Below are 22,127 nucleotides of genomic sequence, written 5' to 3'. Positions count from 1 at the left end.
ATACACACACATGAACACACACATACACTTACAAACACGCAGACACAGTCAGCGCACATGCGAGTCAGGGACAGGTTGACGTTCGCTTGAGCTATTGTCCAGCGTATAACGCGAGTGAGCGAGCTGCCGAGTCTCCCAGCGGCTATCGCGCTTTTATCTCATCCGATATTGGGCGAGGGTGACTCTCGTCGTCGTCGTCGTCGGTTGTGTGTGTGTGTGTGTGTGTATATACGGACCCGCGAGATGTCAATTTGCGATTATACGCGAATGCGCGCAACTGCGTTATTTGGCTCGGGCTTCGCTCGATTTCCATTATAACTCGCCGACCCGTACCTATATACATATACACGTGTACACACACAGACGCACACGTACATTTTTTTTTTTCGAGATAAGCAGAGAGTAAGAGAGGGAGAGAGCGAGAGAGAGAGAGGAAAGAGGGAGAACTGCCGCGCACCGAGATATCTTTCGCATCAACGCAAACTGATCCTCGAACTGATTTAAAACTGATTCTACATTTAGATGTCGAGCGCGCGTATATACACATACAGATATACACACACACACATACACACCAAGGCAGCCAAGCCGAGAAGTAATATTTCAGAGAACGAGATCCATATCTCTGATAAGATGAAATGCAATTTCTGATCTACGCCGAGGAAGGAGCGCGCGCACAGAGATGTTTAAGTGAGATCGTACGCCCGCGAAAAAATATATTACGTTTTATATAGATAATGTATTTTGACAACGGCAACAAAAAAAAAGTAGTAAAACGAAACGAGAAATCTAACTTCTTGGCTTTTACGGTCTTTACTGATACAGATGTAAGTGTAGCATTCGGGAATCGAGTTTACAATGAATAAATAAACAAAATAAACGAGTTTTAGATTGTTCTACGTGATTTTCCCACGTATTTCGCAGAACTGTAAAATTTTACGCACGATTACCCAATGGTTGATACCGAAATCGAGCTGGACGAGGGGAGGGGAAAAAATCTCAGTAGTAACGTTCGCGTATCGGTCAGACGAAGAACTGGTAAAACGTTGCCAACAAAAATTTTGAATTTAAGAATGAAATACAAATTGTAATACTCCATATTCGATCTTCTAATGCAAATATTTAAAAGCGATATGTGCGTTACCAACAACTTTCAAACATGATAATTTTCAAATGAAGTAGCACGCTAGGACAGATAAGTTCACATTCGAATTTACATGTGCCATCGTTCATTTGCAATACAATTAATAAAATTTAAAAAACTGCCTTGATCATGTTCAATTAAAACCTATGTTATACAAAATAATTAAAAATGATTGTCCCTTTTTCCTTCGTTTCTTTCTCTCTCACTCGACGCACACAAAAAAACTGCGCAAGATGTGACTCAATCGTTTCACACGAGGCACACTGCGATGTATCAAAATAAACATTGTATTTGTTTCTTACAATGGTACACAAAGGCGGCGAGTGACACGACCTCCACAAAAAAAGCACGCGCAGAGGGAAAAAGATCAGCAAAAAGTTGCGACAAAGCAAATGAACTTGCGTGAGAGTAACCGATTCTCTATGATGATGCTGTAAGCACCTAAGCTAGGTGACATATATAGTACATTAGCTGCTGCAGGTATCCCTCCCTCTTACTCATCTTTCGTACTCTCGGAAGCGTTTTACGCTACTGCGTACTCCTACGTAGTTGATTATTTCACGAGAGGATTTCTTCTCCGACGCGCAACAGAATTACATTGTAATATGTGTTTATGTCATTGTTACAGTGGATTTTCGAGTCAGTCTGGTTTCTACCCTTGTACAGAAAAGGTGAATAAAAACTTTTAATTCAAATGTCTGTTTTATTTCCTCATTTCTAATGTTTTTTGACTATTTCCTTTTTCTGTCCTTTCACCGGTGCTCGCTCGTTCCGAGAGCAGAACGATATGTTTCTGTTAATGATGATGTATCAACATTTGGAGAAAGAATTTAGCAAAAAATCAAGTGACATTCTTACCAAGCGGAGCAATCGAAAAGTTTAAATACTATTTGAAAACTTTTTTGCCACTTGCGCATTTAAAATACTCCATCTGTTGATGAAATTAGAAAGCTCATCAGAATATGACAAATGTGTTCACGAAAAATCTTGTTATAATCCCCGAGCGAATTTAAATTTCAAAATTATTTATTCGTGAAATTTTTATTTCTATTGGTTGATGCTATGATATTTTGATTTTTTTTAATTGATTTGTACGTGTCAATATAATTTTGACAATTTGGTTATGTAAATAATGTATTAAAAACTCTCATTCATATTTTTCGACTCATTCGTAAATTTGAGAAATATAAAAGCCAAGGTCACTGACGGTATCCTGAAAAAAAGAGAACAAAAAAAAATGCTGTTTTGAATTTTCAATTTTAGTAAACGCATTCGTGCGCGAATTCTTTGTCACAGCTGTGCACGCGACAAGTTGTTCGTTTGGCACTTTGTATACAAGCGCATAACTGTGCCACGCACGCAATGCGCGCTCTCGAGGATCGCTGCAATTTTCCACGTTTGCTTGTCCCCGCGGAGGCTTTTCGATTCTTGCGCGTCACCGTGTGAACTATATTCTCCCTCTTTTCCTCTCACTGTTGGTCGAGCGCTCGCAAGGAAACCCATCGCCGCACACACACACACACACACACACACACACACACACACATACATACATATAAAAGTGCAACTATGTGTTTACTAACGCAAGGACTGCATAAGAGAGAGAGAGAGAGAGAGAGCTACGTGTACGCGTTATAAGCATATAAGCAAAACGTGATAATCAGCAGAGCTCGCCTTATCGCGCGGGATACATACAATATATAGATATATTATAAAGTAGGCCAAGCATTACGTATATGACAAAACTGATAGCGAATTGTCGAGTGCACTGCTGCTGCTACTGCTACGGCAGGTATATATATGTGCACTCACGCACTTGAAACGATCACGACTGCGGCGATGTACACGTGCGTATATGGATGCGAAAATGGGAGCTGGTAAAGTGCACACACGCACGCACGGAGAACGCACAAACGAAAAAGGTGTATAGGTGCGCGGTGATTACAATACTGTACGTATAACTCGCGTGGATATATGCACATAGCTCGCGGATATGCAAACACACACATACACACACACATATAGAGAGAGAAAGAGAGAGAGACAGACTGACAAGGTATATATACGCAGCAATGGCAATGGCGGCGGCGACGGCTACGGCGGCTGCTGCTTCGACAATGTATGTGTAGTAGTAGTGGTAGTGGTAGTTGTAGTGGTGGTGGTGGTGGTGGTGGTGGTGGTGGAGGCGAGAGATTTCGACGAGGCGATATACGTCTGCGCTATATAGCAGCGGATAGGATGCCGCAGATCTGCCAGGAGAGATTAGATGGTCGGAAAAAGATAGGCCCCGCGCAGTGCATATATAGCCGGAGCGGCAGCAACAGCAGCAGCAGCGAGTCCGAGCTGCTCCGAGAGATCTCAGCCAGCTGATTCCTATATACCTTTATACACGATATACGTGTACACGTGTGTGTGTGTGTGTACGTCCGTGTGCATGTGCGCGCTATACGTGTATATACACAACTGCAACAAATTACCAAACGTCATTGTCCTGCAAGAAGGTCGCGTGCACACATACACACGTAAAAAGCACACGAGTAGAACGTAACACACGTGTATACGGTGTATACGTGTGTGTATGAGCTCGAGAGCCGCTCTGTATCGCGGGACAATCGTATATATATATTTGTTCCACCGTGCATGGAAACTCTCTGGTGCTGCTTTATTATATCCATCGATGCACAAGTCTCTAAAAAACGAAAATATTACATTTTTGCCTTTACATAGTTTTTTAGGAATGGTCCCTCTTATTACTCAATAGTAGCTATCTAGGGCCTATAGGATACTAGGGGTAGTGAAGGATTGAAAAGTCCTGCTAACTAGTGCATCATTCGGCCGTGACCCGTGTATCATTAATTGTTGTTTCGTTTCATAGCGTTTGATAATGCCACTGATGTTCCAACAATATTAACTACGATTAAGTGATATAAAAATAATCGATTTTTTGAAATAATTATATTTTTTCAGTTTAATTCGTTCACGTGCTTAAATTTTAATATATTCGATTAATTTGCATCTTAGCGATGTGTTTTTTGAAGAATACGCATATAAACTAAGGCTCAAACGAGGATGACGACTACTTATCGTCGTTGCGATCGCGATATCGCTCGAAAGCTCGCCGGAGTACACACGTACATTACAATATAAGTATAAGATCGAAATCAGCGAGTCGAACGGAATACGCATATAATGTGCAGTAGCGGCTTGGCCTCACATACGCGACTCTTATTTGCCCATTGTTTCACGGGTATACGCAACGCACTTATATCGCTTGCGGGACGCGCGACGATGACGAAGAATTGACAACTCGTATAATGCCATAAGTCGATGCTATGCGGTGGCGTACGACGTCTTGAGCTCGCGCCAAGGAACGAAGAAGTCGCTATGGAGAATCGACGAGTGTATATAATATGAGAAATGATGTTGCGAGAATCTTATCGAGATTGCGATCGCGAGCTCACCCACACACAGGCGCGTACAGCATGCACAAATAGCATAAACACAGACAAAAGTGGCCAATGAATGATGCAACGCGCAGCACATTACAATATCGCGATGATCTACGCGCCGGCTTGTGTATATGGGCTATTCCACAACAGGTGTTGCAAGCCCAAAAAATGAAGTTGAAAGTAACCATTTACTCTTCAAGAACACAATGAAAAATGAAAATCCTGAAGGGCACAGCCCCCTAGGTTCAACCCTTATGGATCTACAGGGGCTCAAAGTTGGATTTTCATGGTATGAGGATATTCTGCTTCTTACTCTGCTTTTCTGGGGGGACATAAGAAAAAATTTTTAAACCATGTTTTTTCATGTAAAATTTGATGTAGAATTCAAATCTGTACTCAGATGAGACATTAATAACCTCAAAACCCCTTGAAATAGAAAGTATGGTGTAATAGGACACAAATGTCAAAAAAAAAATATGTTCGTATACCTCAAATCAGCCCATATTGTAATATGTTCATCGATACACCAAAATACAACTTCTGATAAAGTTTGGTAACTGAGTCTCTAATAGAGACAATTTGGTAGCTAGCGAAGAGGCAAAAAACATGGAAAATGAGGAAAAAACCATGTTTTTTGGGCTTTCAAAAGCTACATAATGATCTGTAATGGAGACTCAGTTACCAAACTTTATCAGAAGTTGTATTTTGGTGTATCGATGAACATATTACAATATGGGCTGATTTGAGATATACGAACATATTTTTTTTTTGACATTTGTGTCCTATTACACCATACTTTCTATTTCAAGGGGTTTTGAGGTTATTAATGTCTCATCTGAGTACAAATTTGAATTCTACATCAAATTTTACATGAAAAAACATGGTTTAAAAATTTTTTCTTATGTCCACCCAGAAAAGCAGAGTAAGAAGCAGAATACCCTCATACCATGAAAATCCAACTTTGAGCCCCTGTAGATCCATAAGGGTTGGACCTAGGGGGCTGTGCTCTTCAGGATTTTCATTTTTCATTGTGTTCTTGAAGAGTAAATGGTTAGTTTCAACTTCATTTTTTGGGCCTGCAACACCTGTTGTGGAATAGCCCATATATACGTGCTATTCATCGGCCCGCCGCGTAAATTTCCGTATGTATATAATACAAATGATCTTATACCTAGCGCACTAGTGCAAAATAATACAAAGTAAAGTACGTTCACTGCGAAAAGTACGAGCTCTGCGCAGGCCCGGAAAATGAGCGGGAGACCCATTGTTCGAATCAATCCTCGCGCGATTCGACGCCGATTACGATCTGAGCTGTGTGTGTGTGTGTGTGAGTGTGTGGCGCAGACCGAGGCACCGAGATCGTCGTCGCGCAGCATAATAATGTGCGCGAGCTATATTACAGATCGTTCGATCGAAGATCATCGATCGACGCGCTCCTGAGTCATCCGCGCGATTCAGTGTAATTTAGCTGCGATAATCGTACGAGATCTGTACGATTAGCAAGCTTGCAGAGACTAGTTGAGATTTTTCAAAAACGATGCTTATTCCGAGTGATTCACAATGATCGTCAGCGACGTTTCCCGGTCGTTATTAAGATTTCGATCCGAAATACAGAAATATGAATCGTTCGTTTGGATACGAGACTCGCTCCTTTCAGCTTTCACTGACTCGAGGCAATTACGCGCACCTTAATACGCGCCAGTGCCAATTACATAATTTTCATCCTACATATTATATACTCATAAATGTGATCACAAGCTGCAACATATACAATATTATTAATCGTTCCACTTGCGCTTCCGCACGCGGCTCACGCATATGTACTAATACTTGTACACACACAAACACACGAGCGAACGATTAAATCGTAAACGAGTCTCGGGAGCGGTGTAACAAGAAGAAGAAAAAGGAGAAGAACGAACGAATGCACAGAAGCTGCAACCGAGGCGTATTATGTATCCAACTGCACTGCCGAGTGTGTATAGATATATACATACGAATCGAATCGTTGGCATTCCACGTGGCGCGTCGGAGATTTGTCATGGCGCGCGCGACGCGGGAGGTGCAGCATAGTCAGTGAATGAATCCGCTGCTAGCTCCTCGTCACCCATTGTACCCTCGCCCGAGGAACAACGCGAATATTCACGATTTCGCGGCGGCATGTGCAGGTGCATGCGTTTATAGTTTCGACGCTGCTGCTGCCTCTGTATTTGCTACTACCTGCTATTTAGAAAGACGCGAACAACGGATACGAGCGTCATATACGCGGAGGTTGCGTGCGTTCGCGCGACGGCGATTCGCATGCGAGTGTATTATAAGAAAAAAAAAAAAAAAAAATACGCGCTAGCGTTAGAGATCGCGCGCGCAGTTCGAGCGAGAGATCTTTATCGTCGGCTTGTGCGCGGCGCACTTTTTTTTGCGCGCTCGCGCCTGTATATTTTCAGCTACATGTGCCACATATGCCAGCGATACGTGCTCGTGTATATGTAACGTTTCGTGAAAAAAAAAACGCACTCGCGGTTACGTGGCGCGGGACTCTCTTTCTCTGTGCGTTGACTGCACGCGCGCGCCGCGCACAGTGCTCTCGAAGTACACTTCTGCAGTAGCAGTAGCAGTTGTAGTCGAGAAACGCGCCGCACGTTCATATGTATGAATTATTCAGACTTCTCGGCATCGGCCGCGTTATATTATATATACCGAAGTAATCCCAATGGTCGCATTGCTGGCACTTTTTCAGCTTGCATATGATACTACGGTATAGAGCTCGCGTCTCCCGATCTCGCGAGCGCGCGCAATTTTTCGACTTTTTGCCGCGAAACCGATCGATCGATCCATCAAAGCGATCGTCGTCGCGCTGGACTCGACTCGACTCGGATCCTCGAGCAACGCGATTTATCGCGATCGAATTTTTTGCCGGGCATGCGCAATGAAAAGCAAAAATAACTCTTGGGGGACCTCGAGAGTCAATCGTATCGATTACGTAGGAAATATATATAAATGGACTGAGCTTTGTACCGCCACCAAGCGGCATAAGTCTCGTAGGTATCCCGCGTTCGGTTACGATTCGAATGTTTGAAAGATTCTATAAGAGAAGAGAACAGCTGTATAAGGAACGCCAAGGAATGAGTAAAGTTTATTAATAATTTAGGAGCTTTATTATTTGAGACTTGCTCGTCTCGGAGGCAGCAGCTAAACTAAACTCTCGCGATTGATAATTTTATCTACAGGCGACGATTAAACGAAAGGTGAACATTTAGTAATTCCATTAATTACATTATGCATATGCGACTGCTGGACAGTAAGTCACCACACAGTGAAATTTGTATTACTACAATAAGAGAAGTCACTCCTACTTATGTGTCCAAGAAAGTGGATTACAACTTGCCAGAGCGACTGTCTCGGAATACGCCATCTAACGGCCAATCTTGAGGCACGCAGAGAAAAGTGAATAAAGCCGATAAAATAACATTTCCTGTAAATTTTACTGAGTTCTGTATTGAAGCTATACTATCGATTCGCTCTCTTCGTTCATGGTTTTTATTCTTTACGGAATTGCTTGGTAACAACTTTGATATTCACACACAGTTCACCACTGCCCCATGTGATAATGACCATTCGTTTTGTAGTACAGTACGTTACTGTCAATAGTCCTATTACCTACTCGTATTCCTCAGGTTCCACACACGCCCTTTGAACTCCGAAAAAAGAGACGCATGAACTTTTCAATGTTCCTAAGACTGCAAGATGCACCTATATGAGCTGAGAAACGCAAATTTTAATACACTTCAATGCGAGTTCTGGCGAAAGTGATTCTCTTACTCGTATAGGCGACACTCGTATAGATATACAGTTGGAAGTTCTCATTTATGTATACGAGGTGCATCATACGCACGTAGTATAATACATACCCTCGGCGAAGACCATGTGGTCAAAGTTGTGTTCGCGCCGCATGTGCATACAATATATCGCACCGGAGCATATTGGAGTATATCTCAGTTGCGCAGGTATTGCTGCTCTGCTCCCGCGACACAAATATATACATGCACAACACACGTGTACGAATGCACGCCGCAGTGCAGTGTCAACGCTTGAGATAGCTTCACCTTAGTATATTACTTATGTATAGGTGGTGCATGTATAGACTTCCCAATCGTATAAGGTGCCACTGCAGCCCTCGTAGCAACGCTACAAGTCTCGTACTGTCCTTCGCTTTGGGCACATAATTATAAATACATCGTTATGAACATGTGTGTGGATCGAGCATTAGTGTCGTTGATTGTAAAGCTCGTACAAATTTTTTGAGCGGTGGACTTGAAAAATTTGTTATAATATAATCAACTCGATTCGGATTAACATATCGTGAAATTTATAATTAAGCTCGAACGTTGCTTCGAGCTGCCACGTTCTCCAAGTGGCCAATTCGGTAGCCACATTTTTTTTTCTCTCCCTCTTTCACTGTCTTCAACGCTATTCATCTAGATAAAACGTTTCCAGCTCGTTATTAAAGCATATAAATATGTCTATTACACGCGTAATATATTTATAAGGACTCGAGTATATCATTATAGCGGCGCGGGATGGAATTGAAATGAATTTTGCAACGTAATGCCGTGCATAATATAACCTGCAGTGCACACGAGAGAGTCAGGGGGGAAACTCGTCTCGACGCGTATATCATAGCGCCGTATGGCAAACAATGTCAATGGCTGCAAAAAAAAATGCGCGCAACAAAAAGAATGAGAATTCATTTGTCTCGTGCGTGTGTGTGTGTGCGCGCGCGTGCGTAGGTCATAGTATAACGAGGTGAGCGCTATAAATGCCATGCGAGGTGCATGAGTATATTATGCATGTACGACGTGTATGTGTATGTGTGTGTGTGTGTGTACTTACACGCACGCATACGGCATACATATAAAAGTACATATATATAAAATAAATAGGAAAGAGCTCGAGACGCGGGAAAGAATCGGACGAAGTTGCATCCCCGATAGCGATCGCTGCGAGATTAAAAGGGAATTCCCGGTGATCTCGTCGAGCTGATACACAGCTTATATATATATATACTCGCGATGTACAAAAGACGCAAGTATACATAAGCAGCGAAACCCAGACCGAGACAGAGAGCTAGGCTAAACTGCACTCAGACACAGCGCCCGTACGTAGTAGTGCGGTATATAAATGCGTGTAAGTAAGAGCTAGCTGCGTCCGTCGACGAACTGGGCAAAAAAGTGAGAAAAGATTGAGTTCTATTTAAGCTGCAGATATCGCGCGCGCCCGCGCGTCGAAAGGATTAATCCGTGTATATATGTGCCGCGTGAGAGACATTGCACACTGTGTAATGCAGACGGCTCGATTTCAAGTACATCATGAGATATATCATTTTTTTTTTCACGCAATGCAACAGCGCTGCAGAATCGACGATTGCGACGCTCGTTAGTGGCAGACGTACGTATACTTTTGTATTAATTATTATATGCGCTAAACGCGTGGTTTGGTAAGGCCAATAAAAAGTCTCTTTTAAAATAACGCACTGCTATGAAGCACTATTATGACGTATAATTGAACAGTTTCATCCAAATCAGCTAAAACAAATCTACGACAAGCAAATAAAATTATGACTAGAATGTGATGCCAAAAATTCGCATATACGCAAAATATTATTGATCTATGTCGAGTAGGGCATATAGTATAGTATCTTTGAACACTACATTGCCACTATATTGCCATTTCTTTTGATTTTCCGAACAATCAATTATTTCCCAGATGAGATGTGACACTTGCGTTGCTCCGTTTACGACTTAGCAGCAATTGAATGCACATTATTCTGCCACAGGTCGGCAATCAGATCCAAATTTACGGATGTCTAAATATTTCGGAATTATTCGGCTCATAGAGAGAAGGGAGGTATACCTAAAAACTCTCTAATCGTGCTCAGTACAGACCAATCAAAGTCTCAAGCTTATGTAATCAGAAGCTTTCCTGCCACTTGCGTATTTACAATTCTCCATCTGGTGATGGAATCGAAAAGCTCATCGGAATATGAATACAACAAATTTTGTTACAATCTACGAACGAATTGAAACAAAAAAGTATGAATTCGTGAAATTAATAGTTTTTTTTCCTATCAATTTGTTAATATTATTTTAATAATTTTCATATTATCGTCAATTTATTCTAATGTGAATGTCTCTCGTAGATATTTTTTCGCTTGGTGGTGAGTTTGAGCAATGAGAGCCGAAGCCGGGGACACTTCACTTAAAAAAAAAGCCGAAAAAAATTGAAGAAAAGTACTGATTTTGATTTGAATTTTAGCACAGCCAAAAGTCTCTCAATGGCACACGAAAAGTTGCGAGCTTTTTACCCCTTGCTAAGATCAAAGCAAGTCCGATTTCATTGAACCAGATGGACTTCTGCGTCTTTGTGCTTGCACTGCCTGCCTGCCAAAGCCGCGTACGACATCGCTCTCTATATCTCTATCTGCCTCGCTCGAGAGTCATAGAAATAAAGGAGGCCAGCGCTGATTAATACATGTTTTTTTTCATTCGGCCAAGATGACCGGAAGATTGACATCTCGGCCCGGCCCTGGATATTATACATGCATAATGTATGCTTTATGCCGTGTGCACGCGCGCGCGCGCGTTACTGCACCGTGTGAGTCGACAAACACTGAAAAGAGAACTAGAGCTTTCAGATCTTACGTGCGCTGCTGCCGCGCGTATATAAATGTATGTATACGATACGGAAGCTCGCGAGCTTCCTCCTTTTATTTTCGCTGCAGCAGCAGCAGCTGATACGTCGTGTCCGCATGTGCGCGAGGGAAGATTATACGAGTCGCGAGCAAGGTGGACACCTTTATATATATATACGTATTATATATACGTGAACTCTCTTTTTACGCGACAAAGTTTATCCGCGAGACGACAGTGCGAACGATAAGCCATCTACGGGGTCGCCCCGTACCGGAGCTAGACTACACACATATACGCCGTATGCGTGTGACGACTACGACTTGATAACATCCGACGATTACAAGGGTGTACGGCGGGCTGCTCGTACTTCTGCGGACTTTTTGCGCCGCGCTCGACGATGTGTATAATGCATCGCCCTATGCCCTGGCGCAAGCAGCAAGTTTTGTTGGACAAGATTTTTGTGTTGGTCTGGTTTTTTGAGAGAGAAGCTTGCTATACGTGAAAAAAACGATTTAATATAAAAGCCAGCGTTTAGATGTGGACTCGAAATTCAATCATAAAGATTAGTTTAATGTCACGATAGTTAGGGGCGATGCTTCGGGAATTAAAGCGCAGAAAAAATTATATCAACCGAGTCCATTCTTTCTTTTTGCTTCGAAAAAATTCCCATCGCGAAGGATGAAGATTTCGTATTTTAAGATCATGTGGGTAAAACTCCACCCGTTTCGTTTCTCATAAGATATACTTTCGGCTTGTCTCGAACACCACGAGGCATGTATTATCAGCGATACCGTACGTTGCACCGTGCGCGCTCGCAGCTAGCGTCTAATTATTATATTTCTTTTTCTTTTTTCTTTTTTTTTTGTAACCAAGTGTGCAGCTGCATTATGCACAGTGTGCGCGGCACACATGCACAGAAAACAGCGAGAGATAAAAGGTCGCGAGCGATAACTTTGCAAACGTATTGTCTGATATTCGCGCTTTATCTTTAGCCGTTTCCTTATTGTTCGACGCGAGCTGCGCATGTGTACATAGACGGCGGCACGCATACTCGCCCGGCGCTGCTGCGTCTAGCCGCTCACGCGTATTCGACCGCAAACGTCGCGTCCGCTGCGTTGCATATATTATATTATTATATATATATTGATTGCACTAAACGTTGTGCGCGTGCATACATTTCAAAGCCCAGAGACTGCGCTGCGTGTAAGACACTTCAAACCTTGAAAATTAGAGTCGCGCTGTGTGTGTATCGCTCGACGTGTGACAGGCTGATTACATTTTTTTTATCCTTTTGTATTTTTTGAATTATTTTCTTTCAGAAATCGCAGTTGCAAAGACGAATGATTGATAACGATCACGATTACGATTTCTAGTGATATGTTGGCATTTCAGCTGCAAGCACGATCATAGATGTTACAATTGCGATAAAATATGCACAATTTGGTCTATTGGCCAATGGAAATATTTTTTTGACATAAAATGGTCATTAGAATTTGACGCGTGCTAATCAAAACTGAAATCTTTTCCTCATCAGTTTACGGCCATAAATAATGTTCCACGTGTCTTTAATGACCATTTTTTTACTACAAAATTCTTGCAAATTACTATTTTAATACTTTTTCAATAGTTGTTATAAATTTATGAAGTTTACATCTTAGATTTATATCAAATTATTAATTCTCATAAACACTATAAACAAAACAAAACTTTGTACTTAACAAAACTTTGTAGTTATGAAACCTTGCTTTGATTTATACAAATATTTTGACTTTGCCATTTGCAGATTATACGGATAAAGATTACTCGCCATCTAGTGGTGGAGGCTTAAAGTTATACTATCGTATTTATATAAAGTTTTAAAAAACAGGTGTAAAATTTTTGATACAATTAAATTGTTATTTTCAGGTCATTTAAAATGCGCTTAATTTTTCTAACATAATTATATTAGAAAATTCGCCAAAAACAAGCAAATAATGATAATATATTTAAAAAAATTTTAAATGGTCATTTTTTTGAAAAGGTCCTTCAAGCCGTCATCAATGTTTCTATCAGGTCCTCATCCTTCAAGTCTTTTATACATTTTGTAACTCACAACGTTACGCGAATTCAAAAAAACTACAATGCGCCTTATTTAGCGCGCAACGGCGCGGCACGTGCAAAAACTCAAAGTTTTCAATGTAAACAGGCATTTCGTGATTTCGCCGTCTCGAAAATGGGCAGCAGCAGCAGCAACGAGCGCACGGCGATAAAGATACGCGAGCAATGCAGAAAATCACGGAGCGATAATTTTTTTTTTTATGCGCCCGCTCGGGCTTGCCGAGCTATCGGGCGCAGCAGCAGCAACAGACTTCTGCCCGCAATCGAGCTTCTTTAGAAAGCGTGTTTATCGATGTTTAAATAATGTTTTTTTCGGCCGGCATTGGAGAGAAAAGGGGAAAAGAAATACGTGAAAAATATATCGGATTTATATTATATTTTTTACGAAAAAAAAAACAGATCTGGAGCCGCGCGTGTACCCCGAATATATAAATGCTGTTGCTATAATATATATTGCTCGATGATCTCGCTCGTACGAAGCACGCACGGACGGACGGACGCACGCACGCAAACTTCGGCCTGTCCGTATCGTCTCGACGAATCGGCCTGCATCGCGGTCTATAGCTTTATAACCGGCCGATGATGGTCGTCTTTAAGCAGCAGCAGCAGCAGCAGCAGCGGGACAGCTCAGAGCAGCAGAAGCAGCAATGCTTTTGAGCTTGTTGTGTATAAGCACATATATACGCAGACGCATACACACACACATACGGCGAAGCGATTATCTCCGAGGCCCGAGCCGAAGCACTCAACAATTTGCGGATTTACAGGCACACCGAGAGGCAGAATTGCTTATCTTTACAGCGACTCTTATCTCGCTTTCGCATGCGCCCGGCGCGCAATCCCTCTCTCTCTCTCTCTCTCTTACTCTCCTCGATCCTTGTGCGCGCAATATACGTTGGGAGTAGTAGTAGTAGTAGTAGTCTCTCTATATACATATATGCCCTCGCCGCGGCTGCCTACACATATATATGCTGCCGCTGCACGCCGATCATCGTCTACCTATATATTTTTCGTATATATTTAACAATATATTATATATAGCCCAGCGCTCGCTCACTCACGGAAATTCACAATAATGAATTCTGCCCATACTCCTCTGCAATCTCGCGAGCATCGTAATGTACAAAAGACCTCCTGCATATAGGCACGCATTATTATATGAGGGGCAAGCTCGTACACACACACACACACACACACACACAAATGCTCACGTTGTGTTCGCGTTATATCGGCTAAAAGTCGCTTAATCTTTTACGGCCACGCGTATACATACAATAATACAATACGGAGATCTGACTTTTAAATGCACGCGCCGCGGCTAAATAACTGGTACTGCTGCCGTTGCAGCCGCGCCGCGAGTGACGAGTTTTATTCCTTGTTTCGCCGTGGAGACTATTTTTGCTCGAACGATCTCTGCTCTTCGCGTGTTATACACGCTTGTATACGCGTTGTACTCGCGGCATATAAAGACGACTATGCTATATATTGCATTATTAAAGCCGCGTGCAGTTACGCGCGTCACTTTGAACTGCTAAACGTTGGTTCTTTCGACCGCGTGCGATATCGTTTCGTCTTATACTCCGCTGCGTGTTGCGCCGAGACTATATACGATCGCGTATTCTGTATGAAATACATGCCCCTCGCAACGAGGAACTTCGACCCCTATATCTAGACGTACGTGCACCCTCATTCTCCTCTTCCTCATCTTGACGCACACGCCTATCCAGTAATAACTTTGGCAATCGGCTTCATTGATCTTCATCTATATGGCCTATCGCTATTTCATCTCGTCTGCAGCATAGCGTCAACGGCGGCGACGGGGTTTACGCTCGTAGGGAATCACGTCGTGTACGCCATCGATACATCTGTACTAACTCCCTCGCACGCTCAGATATAGACGTATACAGAATTATGGATTTCGTGTCCTGTTACTCCACTTTTTTCACATTTTCATCACTCTAAAACTTACAAATCATTTCCGTGCTTTCGAAGAAAAATTCTCCATAATACATAATGAATCCTACCTTATAAAAATAGTGATCGCGATAAATTTACGAATTTATATACAGTGTGATGTACTGACAGTACTTCCTTCGTAGTCGAACGATAATTGCAAAATAATGTCTTTTCATCATTAAATACATAACGTAATTTGTTCGGATGAATGGAATTGTTACTACTCGAAGTACTGTTTTCTGAACGATTCGAGTTGTTCAATTTTCCACGTGTATTAAAATCAATTCTGGGGGTTGTCAGACGGCGTTGAAGAATAATTATGTCTTTCAGGCAAGATTTTCTACTCGTACAAACATAGGGCCGATAATTAGTTAGAGAAAAATTCAATTGATAAATAAATATATTGTTGAAAGATCGGTTCAAAAGTAATACTTGGAAGAACGAATTGAAGACCAAAAAAGATTAATATTTTAGTTTGAAAAGTGAGTCACAGTTATTAACAGTCTTGTCAAAATAAATAACAGTTTGAAACATTTTATTGAAATGTGAAAGTTTTACAAAAAAAATTGTAAACACTTACATAGTATACCCATACCAACTACAAAAGTCTTTACTATATCCAACTATCTACTCTTAAGCTTCTCGGTTTTGATACTATCATGTACCTTCTTAATGTGTCTTTCGAATGTACTCGGGTATCCAAATGATTTGTGACAAATCTCACACTCAAAGGGTTTGCTCCGAATATGTACTGTGTTGACGTGAAGTTTGCGGACGCGTTTCTCTCCAAATGATTTGTGACAAATCTCACATTCAAAGGGTTTGCAATGATCATGTACTGTCCTTATGTGTCTGTTGAGGTTACTTTTTTGTGCAAATGATTTGTGACAAATATTACACTCAAAGGGTTTGTTACGAATATGTATTTCATTCACGTGAATTTTGAGGATATGCTTGTATCCAAACGATTTGTGACAAATTTCACATTCGAAAGGTTTACTCCGATCATGAACTGCAATTATGTGTTTATTGAGGTTACTTTTTTGTCCAAATGATTTGTGGCAAATGTCACATTCAAAGGGTTTTCTACGATCATGTACTGCTTCTATGTGAGATTTGAGGTAACTTTTTCGTCCAAATGATTTGTGACAAATATCGCACTCGAAGGGTTTGGTACGATCATGTACTACATTAATGTGTCTCTTGGGATTAGTCTTGTATCCAAATGATTTATGGCAAATATCACATTCGAAGGGATTTCCAAGATTATGAGCTGTTACTCTATGACTTTTAAGTACATTCTGATATACAAATGGTTTCTGACAAATCTCACACTCATGTGGTTTAATGCTCTTGTGTGTTGTATTGATATGTGTTTTTAGTCTCTCTTCTCCTTTAGCTTTTTGACACAAATTAAATTCATAAAATAATTTGGTCTGAATGCTTTCATTCAATATTTTCACTTCCTTGGAGTCATCACGTTTCAATCGGAAATAGAGTGGAAATAAACAATTATTATCATAATCGAAATCTCTTTTTATCAAAATCAATAGAACTTTATCGTTCAAGCGATTTGGCTGAATTTGGTTTTCTATTTTCACAATTGGTGAATTACTTTGAGCTTCAGTTTTGTAAATAGTTTTCGATATAGGCTTCAGTTCCAATTTAACTCCTTTGCACTCAAAATCAATGAATATTTTTTTATCCAATTTTTTCTGTAACGCCGAAGCCTCATTGCTGTGATTTGCCTATAATTAAAATTACGTTACTTAGTCTTTGATAGTGAACAAACAGAAAATGACTCAAACCCTTCAACTCACTGATGATGTTAATGTTTTAATGTTTGTAGCTTCGCAAGAGTCCACCGAATCGAAAATATTATCGTCGTCTGCATCCGGCCAAAAACCGTTCGGTTCTTCTTTTATCCTAAAGAATAATCGTGTTTGATAATCCATCAAGTTTCAAAAAATATGGTGTGAACAACAAATTATACCTAACTATGTCCCCGCTACTTTCCATCACTCGTTTGGTTATATGTAATCACACTATGAATTTTCACGATTTAGACTGAAAAAATTATACCTAACTATGTCCCCGCTACTTTCCATCACTCGTTTGGTTATATGTAATCACACTATGAATTTTCACGATTTAGACTGAAAAAATATTCTAGGTTATACGCCTTGTGTAGCCAACTCTGCGCTTCGATCTTAAGTACACGACCTACAGTCTCATACTGATATTATTTGTAAACACTTGCTTGTTACAAGAATGTAGCTCTCAACTAGCGACTGAACGCATACTCGTATATTAGCAAGAAAACCCCGTCATTGTGATAGCTCCTTAGAAAAACCTTTTCCCACCACCGTCGGATTGGAAATACGCAGTTACATAATACGATACAATATAGAAACAATCACGTGTCATTAAAATTTAACCTGATAACGCACTAAAAGATGCTAATTCATTAAAAAATGTCATGTACAGGTTTAATTTGTTCGGTAGGTTGCAGTCGTTTCTTGCACGCATAGATAATACACTTTTTCGCACTGATTATCATAATTGTCTAAGTCATTCTGGAAATCAGAATTATTTGACTTTCATCAATTTTTCTTATTTTTTTCATCGCTGAGAGTTGCATACAAGCTGCTTCGAACGACAACATCGCTTACATCCTCGAATGGAAAAAGCTCGCTCGATAGCGCGATGGGCTTTTTTATCAGCGAGTCCAGCTCTAAAAGCAAAGATTTATATACGTATATACATCGGAGTGAAAAAGAAAGCTTGTCGACGCGCAAAGAAGTAAGAAGAAAGGCCAAAGAGAGAGAGAGAGAAGTGCAGGATGGAAGTTGGCGATAGATAAGATTCGCACGCTTGGTCACGTATTATATATTATATACTTATATATCAGCGTAAAGGGTATCGCTTGCAGAGAGACTGAACGATGCACGAGAACCAAAGGCTGCGGTCGAGAAAAATGATCTCGCGAGTCGATAGTTCAATCTTGTATGCATAGATTCGTCTTATAAATCGCACGCGATAAATACAGTATTGTTATAGCGCTCGCTAGCGTGAATTAGAAAATTCGCCTTTGACGCGTAATAATACGCAAAACTTCTGCGCGTTGATGCACAATTATCTACGCTTGTTTTCTATCAAAGGCAAAGCTACAACGTCACTGCCCTTGAGTATAACTTTAACATTTAGAAGACGCGCCTCTCGTATACCTAGAGATATATGCATAAGTTGCGATGATGGAGGCGAATCAATATATCGTTCATACATCCAAAGTGCAGACGATGATCCTATAAGATAAACATTGAGAAGAGAGCGTGAGCGAAAGTGTAGAAAAAATCTCGAGATAAAGACATGCGCTAGGGAGGGTGTATGTGTGCGCGCATAGGGCGAGTCTCAATGAAAATCCGATCGAATATGATAAAGCAAGTGAGAAAGGGCGAGAGAGGAAGAGGAATGAAGTTGGGTTTTTGTACAAGTTTAGCTGCTGCTGGTTTTAATACTTCCTTGCATCTCTTATTACTTTCAAGGTTCATAAGCTAACAAAATTCAAGGTTAAGCTCGCGATTGAAATTTTCCTCACTTGACGCGACTTGTTCATCGAACTCCTAAGAAATTGGAAATGCGGGAACAATGTAAATATTTGTTAGACACTTTTTCTTCGGATATTTTTGTATTTGAGAGAACGGAAAATCATGTTTTCCCGCTAATATCACTACTCGTTCAGTGTTTAACATGAAATAAAACCATTCGAAGTTATTCTTTGGCTCTTCAGTTGGTTTTGGGACCTCAAAGAGCCAAAGAAATACTAAGGTACAAAACTTTTAATTATTTTTTACTCGATAAGCGTAAATTTAGAGAAAAAAAAAGATTTTAAATCATTATATGAACACGTGTGAAATTTTTCAGAACTATCGGACCACTTTAGGAATTTGGGATTCAGACCAGATTTGAAAAAAATTATGTATATTAGTTTATGTACCAAGGATATAATATAGCTTTGTGTTTTATGACAGATTAATATGAATATAAAATATGTCAGTTTTTTGTACAAAATTAAAAAATAGTCATGTCAATCGTTTATAGGTCTCATTGTAAATAAAAATTTATTGTGTCAACGTGTCTCATAATAAATATCATTTAACAAAATTTGATACAATTATGAAATTTAACTCTTATCGTGTAAGTTTTCTTTAGATCATAAGACTTGTGACAAAAATTCACAATCAAAAGATTTTCTACCATCGTGTATGGTCATTATCAAGCCCATGATATGGTCATGTCCAAATGACTTGTTAAAACTGACACACTAGAAGGGTTTTTGGGGATTATGTACTGCATTTATGTGCAAATGATAGTGGCAAATTTCACATTCAAAGAGTTTGCTTCAATTATTTACTCTATTTATGTGAACATTAAGGTTGGCTCTTTGTCTAAATGATTTGTGGTAAATTTCACATTTAAAGGGTTTGCTACGATAATGTGCTGTAATTATATGAATTTTCAGGTCGCCTTTTCTTCCAAATGATTTATGGCAAATATTACATTTGAAGAGTTGGCTAAGATTATGTACTTCCTTTATGTGTCTGTTGAAGTTACTTTTCTGTCCAACTGACTTATGACAAACTTCACATTCAAAAGGAATTTCCAAGATTATGAACTGTTACTCTATGCTTTTTAAGTACGCTCTGATATCCAAATGATTTGTGACAAATGTCACATTCGAAGCGTTTGGTACGATCATGTACTATACTAATGTGTCTCTTGAGATTAGTCTTGTATCCAAATGATTTATGACAAATCTCACATTCGAAAGGTTTATTCCGACCGTGTACTGCATTCATGTGAATTTTCAGGTAATGTTTTTGTCCAAATGATCTGTGACAAGTGTCACATTTAAAGAGTTTGCTACGATAATGTACTGTAATTATATGAATTTTCAGGTTATCTTTTCTTCCAAATGATTTATGGCAAATATCACATTCGAAGCGTTTGCTATGATCGTGTACTATTTTTAAATGAATTTTGGGGTTACTTTTGGAGGAATGTGATTCATTATAAATTTTACACTTAAACGGTCTATTTTTCTTGGGTATCGTATTCGTATGATTATTTAGCCTGGCTCTTGTCGTATAACTGTCTCGACAATCATAATTGAATTCTTTTTTTATCAAAACTATCGGACTTCTTTCACTCATGTGATAGGTCGGATTTTTGTTTTCTTCTTTCATAATAGGTTGAAAAGGTTTTACATCTTTGCACTCAAAGTCGATGAATATTTTTTCATCCAAGTTTTCATGTAAAATAATAGCCTCATTGATGTGTTTTGTCTAAAATGAAAATTGTGGGCTAGTTTCAAATAGTGAATTTATTAAACGTAATTCAAATTGTTCAACTCACCAATGATTTATTTAACGGGGATGTTTCAAAGTTTTTGGCTTTGCAAAAGTTCACCAAATCAAAAATATGATCCTCATCTGCATTCAACCAAGTATCGTTCAATTCTTGCTTCACCCTGATGAATATCGAATTCAGTATTAAATCGCTCTAAAAAATTATCATGACAGTAGGACAAACAAAATTATTTACCTAACTACATCACTGTTGTTTTCCATCTCTTTCTTAATATTATTGTTTACTGTAATTTTTCACGGCATATACTGAGAAATTATTTGAGGTTAAACGCCTCAAATAGTTAAAACTATGACTCGATTTCAAACATAGACCTGTACTTTACAGCAGAAATAATTTGTATACACAAATACACTTGCTCGTCGTGGAACTCAGCTTCACACCAGCGAGTAAACACATCGGTCGTATGTATTAGCGACTGTGCCCCCTACCTAAGCTTTTCCCCTCTACCGTCCATGCGTAGTTGAATACAATGTGTGTATCGCTTTGTTCTCCCTATGTCAATTCGGTTAATAGAATTTGAAATAATACTCTACAAAAATGCTTGTTTTTTTTTTTCTTTAATTAAATAAACCATCAATAAAAATTTGAGGCTAAAATCACACTTGAAATGTTAATCGTTGGACAGGCGCAGTGGACGTTGTTATGGTTCATATAAGTCTCAGAAACATGGGAAAATGCATCAAATGCATGAAATATAAACTAATCATCAATCCCTATCACATTTGTCCAACGTGGATTTTTATACGTTAGTGAATAATATGTGAATTTTTTAAAAATTCTTTAAAGGGTTGTTGAATTTTTCCATTTTGTGGTAAAAAAATTAGAATTATTAGAATCTTCTTGTGTATTTTAAATCGTAAATTTACGCACGAGTCAAGGAAAATGTAGATTCTCGAAAGTAAAAGGATCCAAAGTTGTTTCATACCTCGACAAAATCACCCGTAACTTATGATTCGCGCCTTTTTTAAATTGCACGTTTGCAAATACGTTCACTATAAAAGAGTATCGGCTGTGGTGCGCTCACAATGGTTAAATTTATTACGACGAGCTAACCGCGCAATTTTAAAATGAGCGTGAAGAGGATAACCATTTCTATTATTACGTATACATACGTTTCAACAAGTGATCTTAACTCGAGAGCCATTCATTTACTCTTTACAATGTAGTCTTTGTATACAATTGGTTTGACTATTTTATTCCTTTGCGCATTAGTGATTGCACATCGAAGTCGGCGCATCTCGATTTGATTCGAGTTTTGCAGTTATAAAAAAATAGTCTCACCTAGTTTTAGTACCCCGAAAAATATATCAAATCTGTGTATCAAACTATAAGTCTTCTCAGTACATAATTTAATTTTAAACA

At 39.7% G+C, this 22,127-nt stretch overlaps 1 protein-coding gene across 1 annotated transcript; it reads right to left on the bottom strand.

Annotated features, from left to right (window-relative positions):
- Nucleotides 1-19,452: 19,452 nt before the first annotated feature.
- Nucleotides 19,453-21,311, bottom strand: LOC106653979 (zinc finger and BTB domain-containing protein 41-like). The gene is made up of 3 exons (XM_014373651.2): nt 20,940-21,311; nt 20,751-20,865; nt 19,453-20,680 (listed from the first exon to the last, which is right to left on the bottom strand). The coding sequence occupies exons 1-3, from the start codon at nt 20,963-20,965 to the stop codon at nt 19,985-19,987; spliced, it is 837 nt and encodes a 278-aa protein (XP_014229137.1). The 5' UTR covers nt 20,966-21,311; the 3' UTR covers nt 19,453-19,984.
- Between the last annotated feature and the right edge of the window lie 816 nt (nt 21,312-22,127).

This window comes from Trichogramma pretiosum, unplaced genomic scaffold (assembly GCF_000599845.2).
Source record: "Trichogramma pretiosum strain Unisexual culture from Peru unplaced genomic scaffold, Tpre_2.0 scaffold109, whole genome shotgun sequence".
Lineage (NCBI taxonomy): Eukaryota > Metazoa > Arthropoda > Insecta > Hymenoptera > Trichogrammatidae > Trichogramma > Trichogramma pretiosum.
The sequence above is the reverse complement of the archived record's forward strand: the minus strand, read 5'-3'. Positions and strand labels throughout refer to the sequence as shown.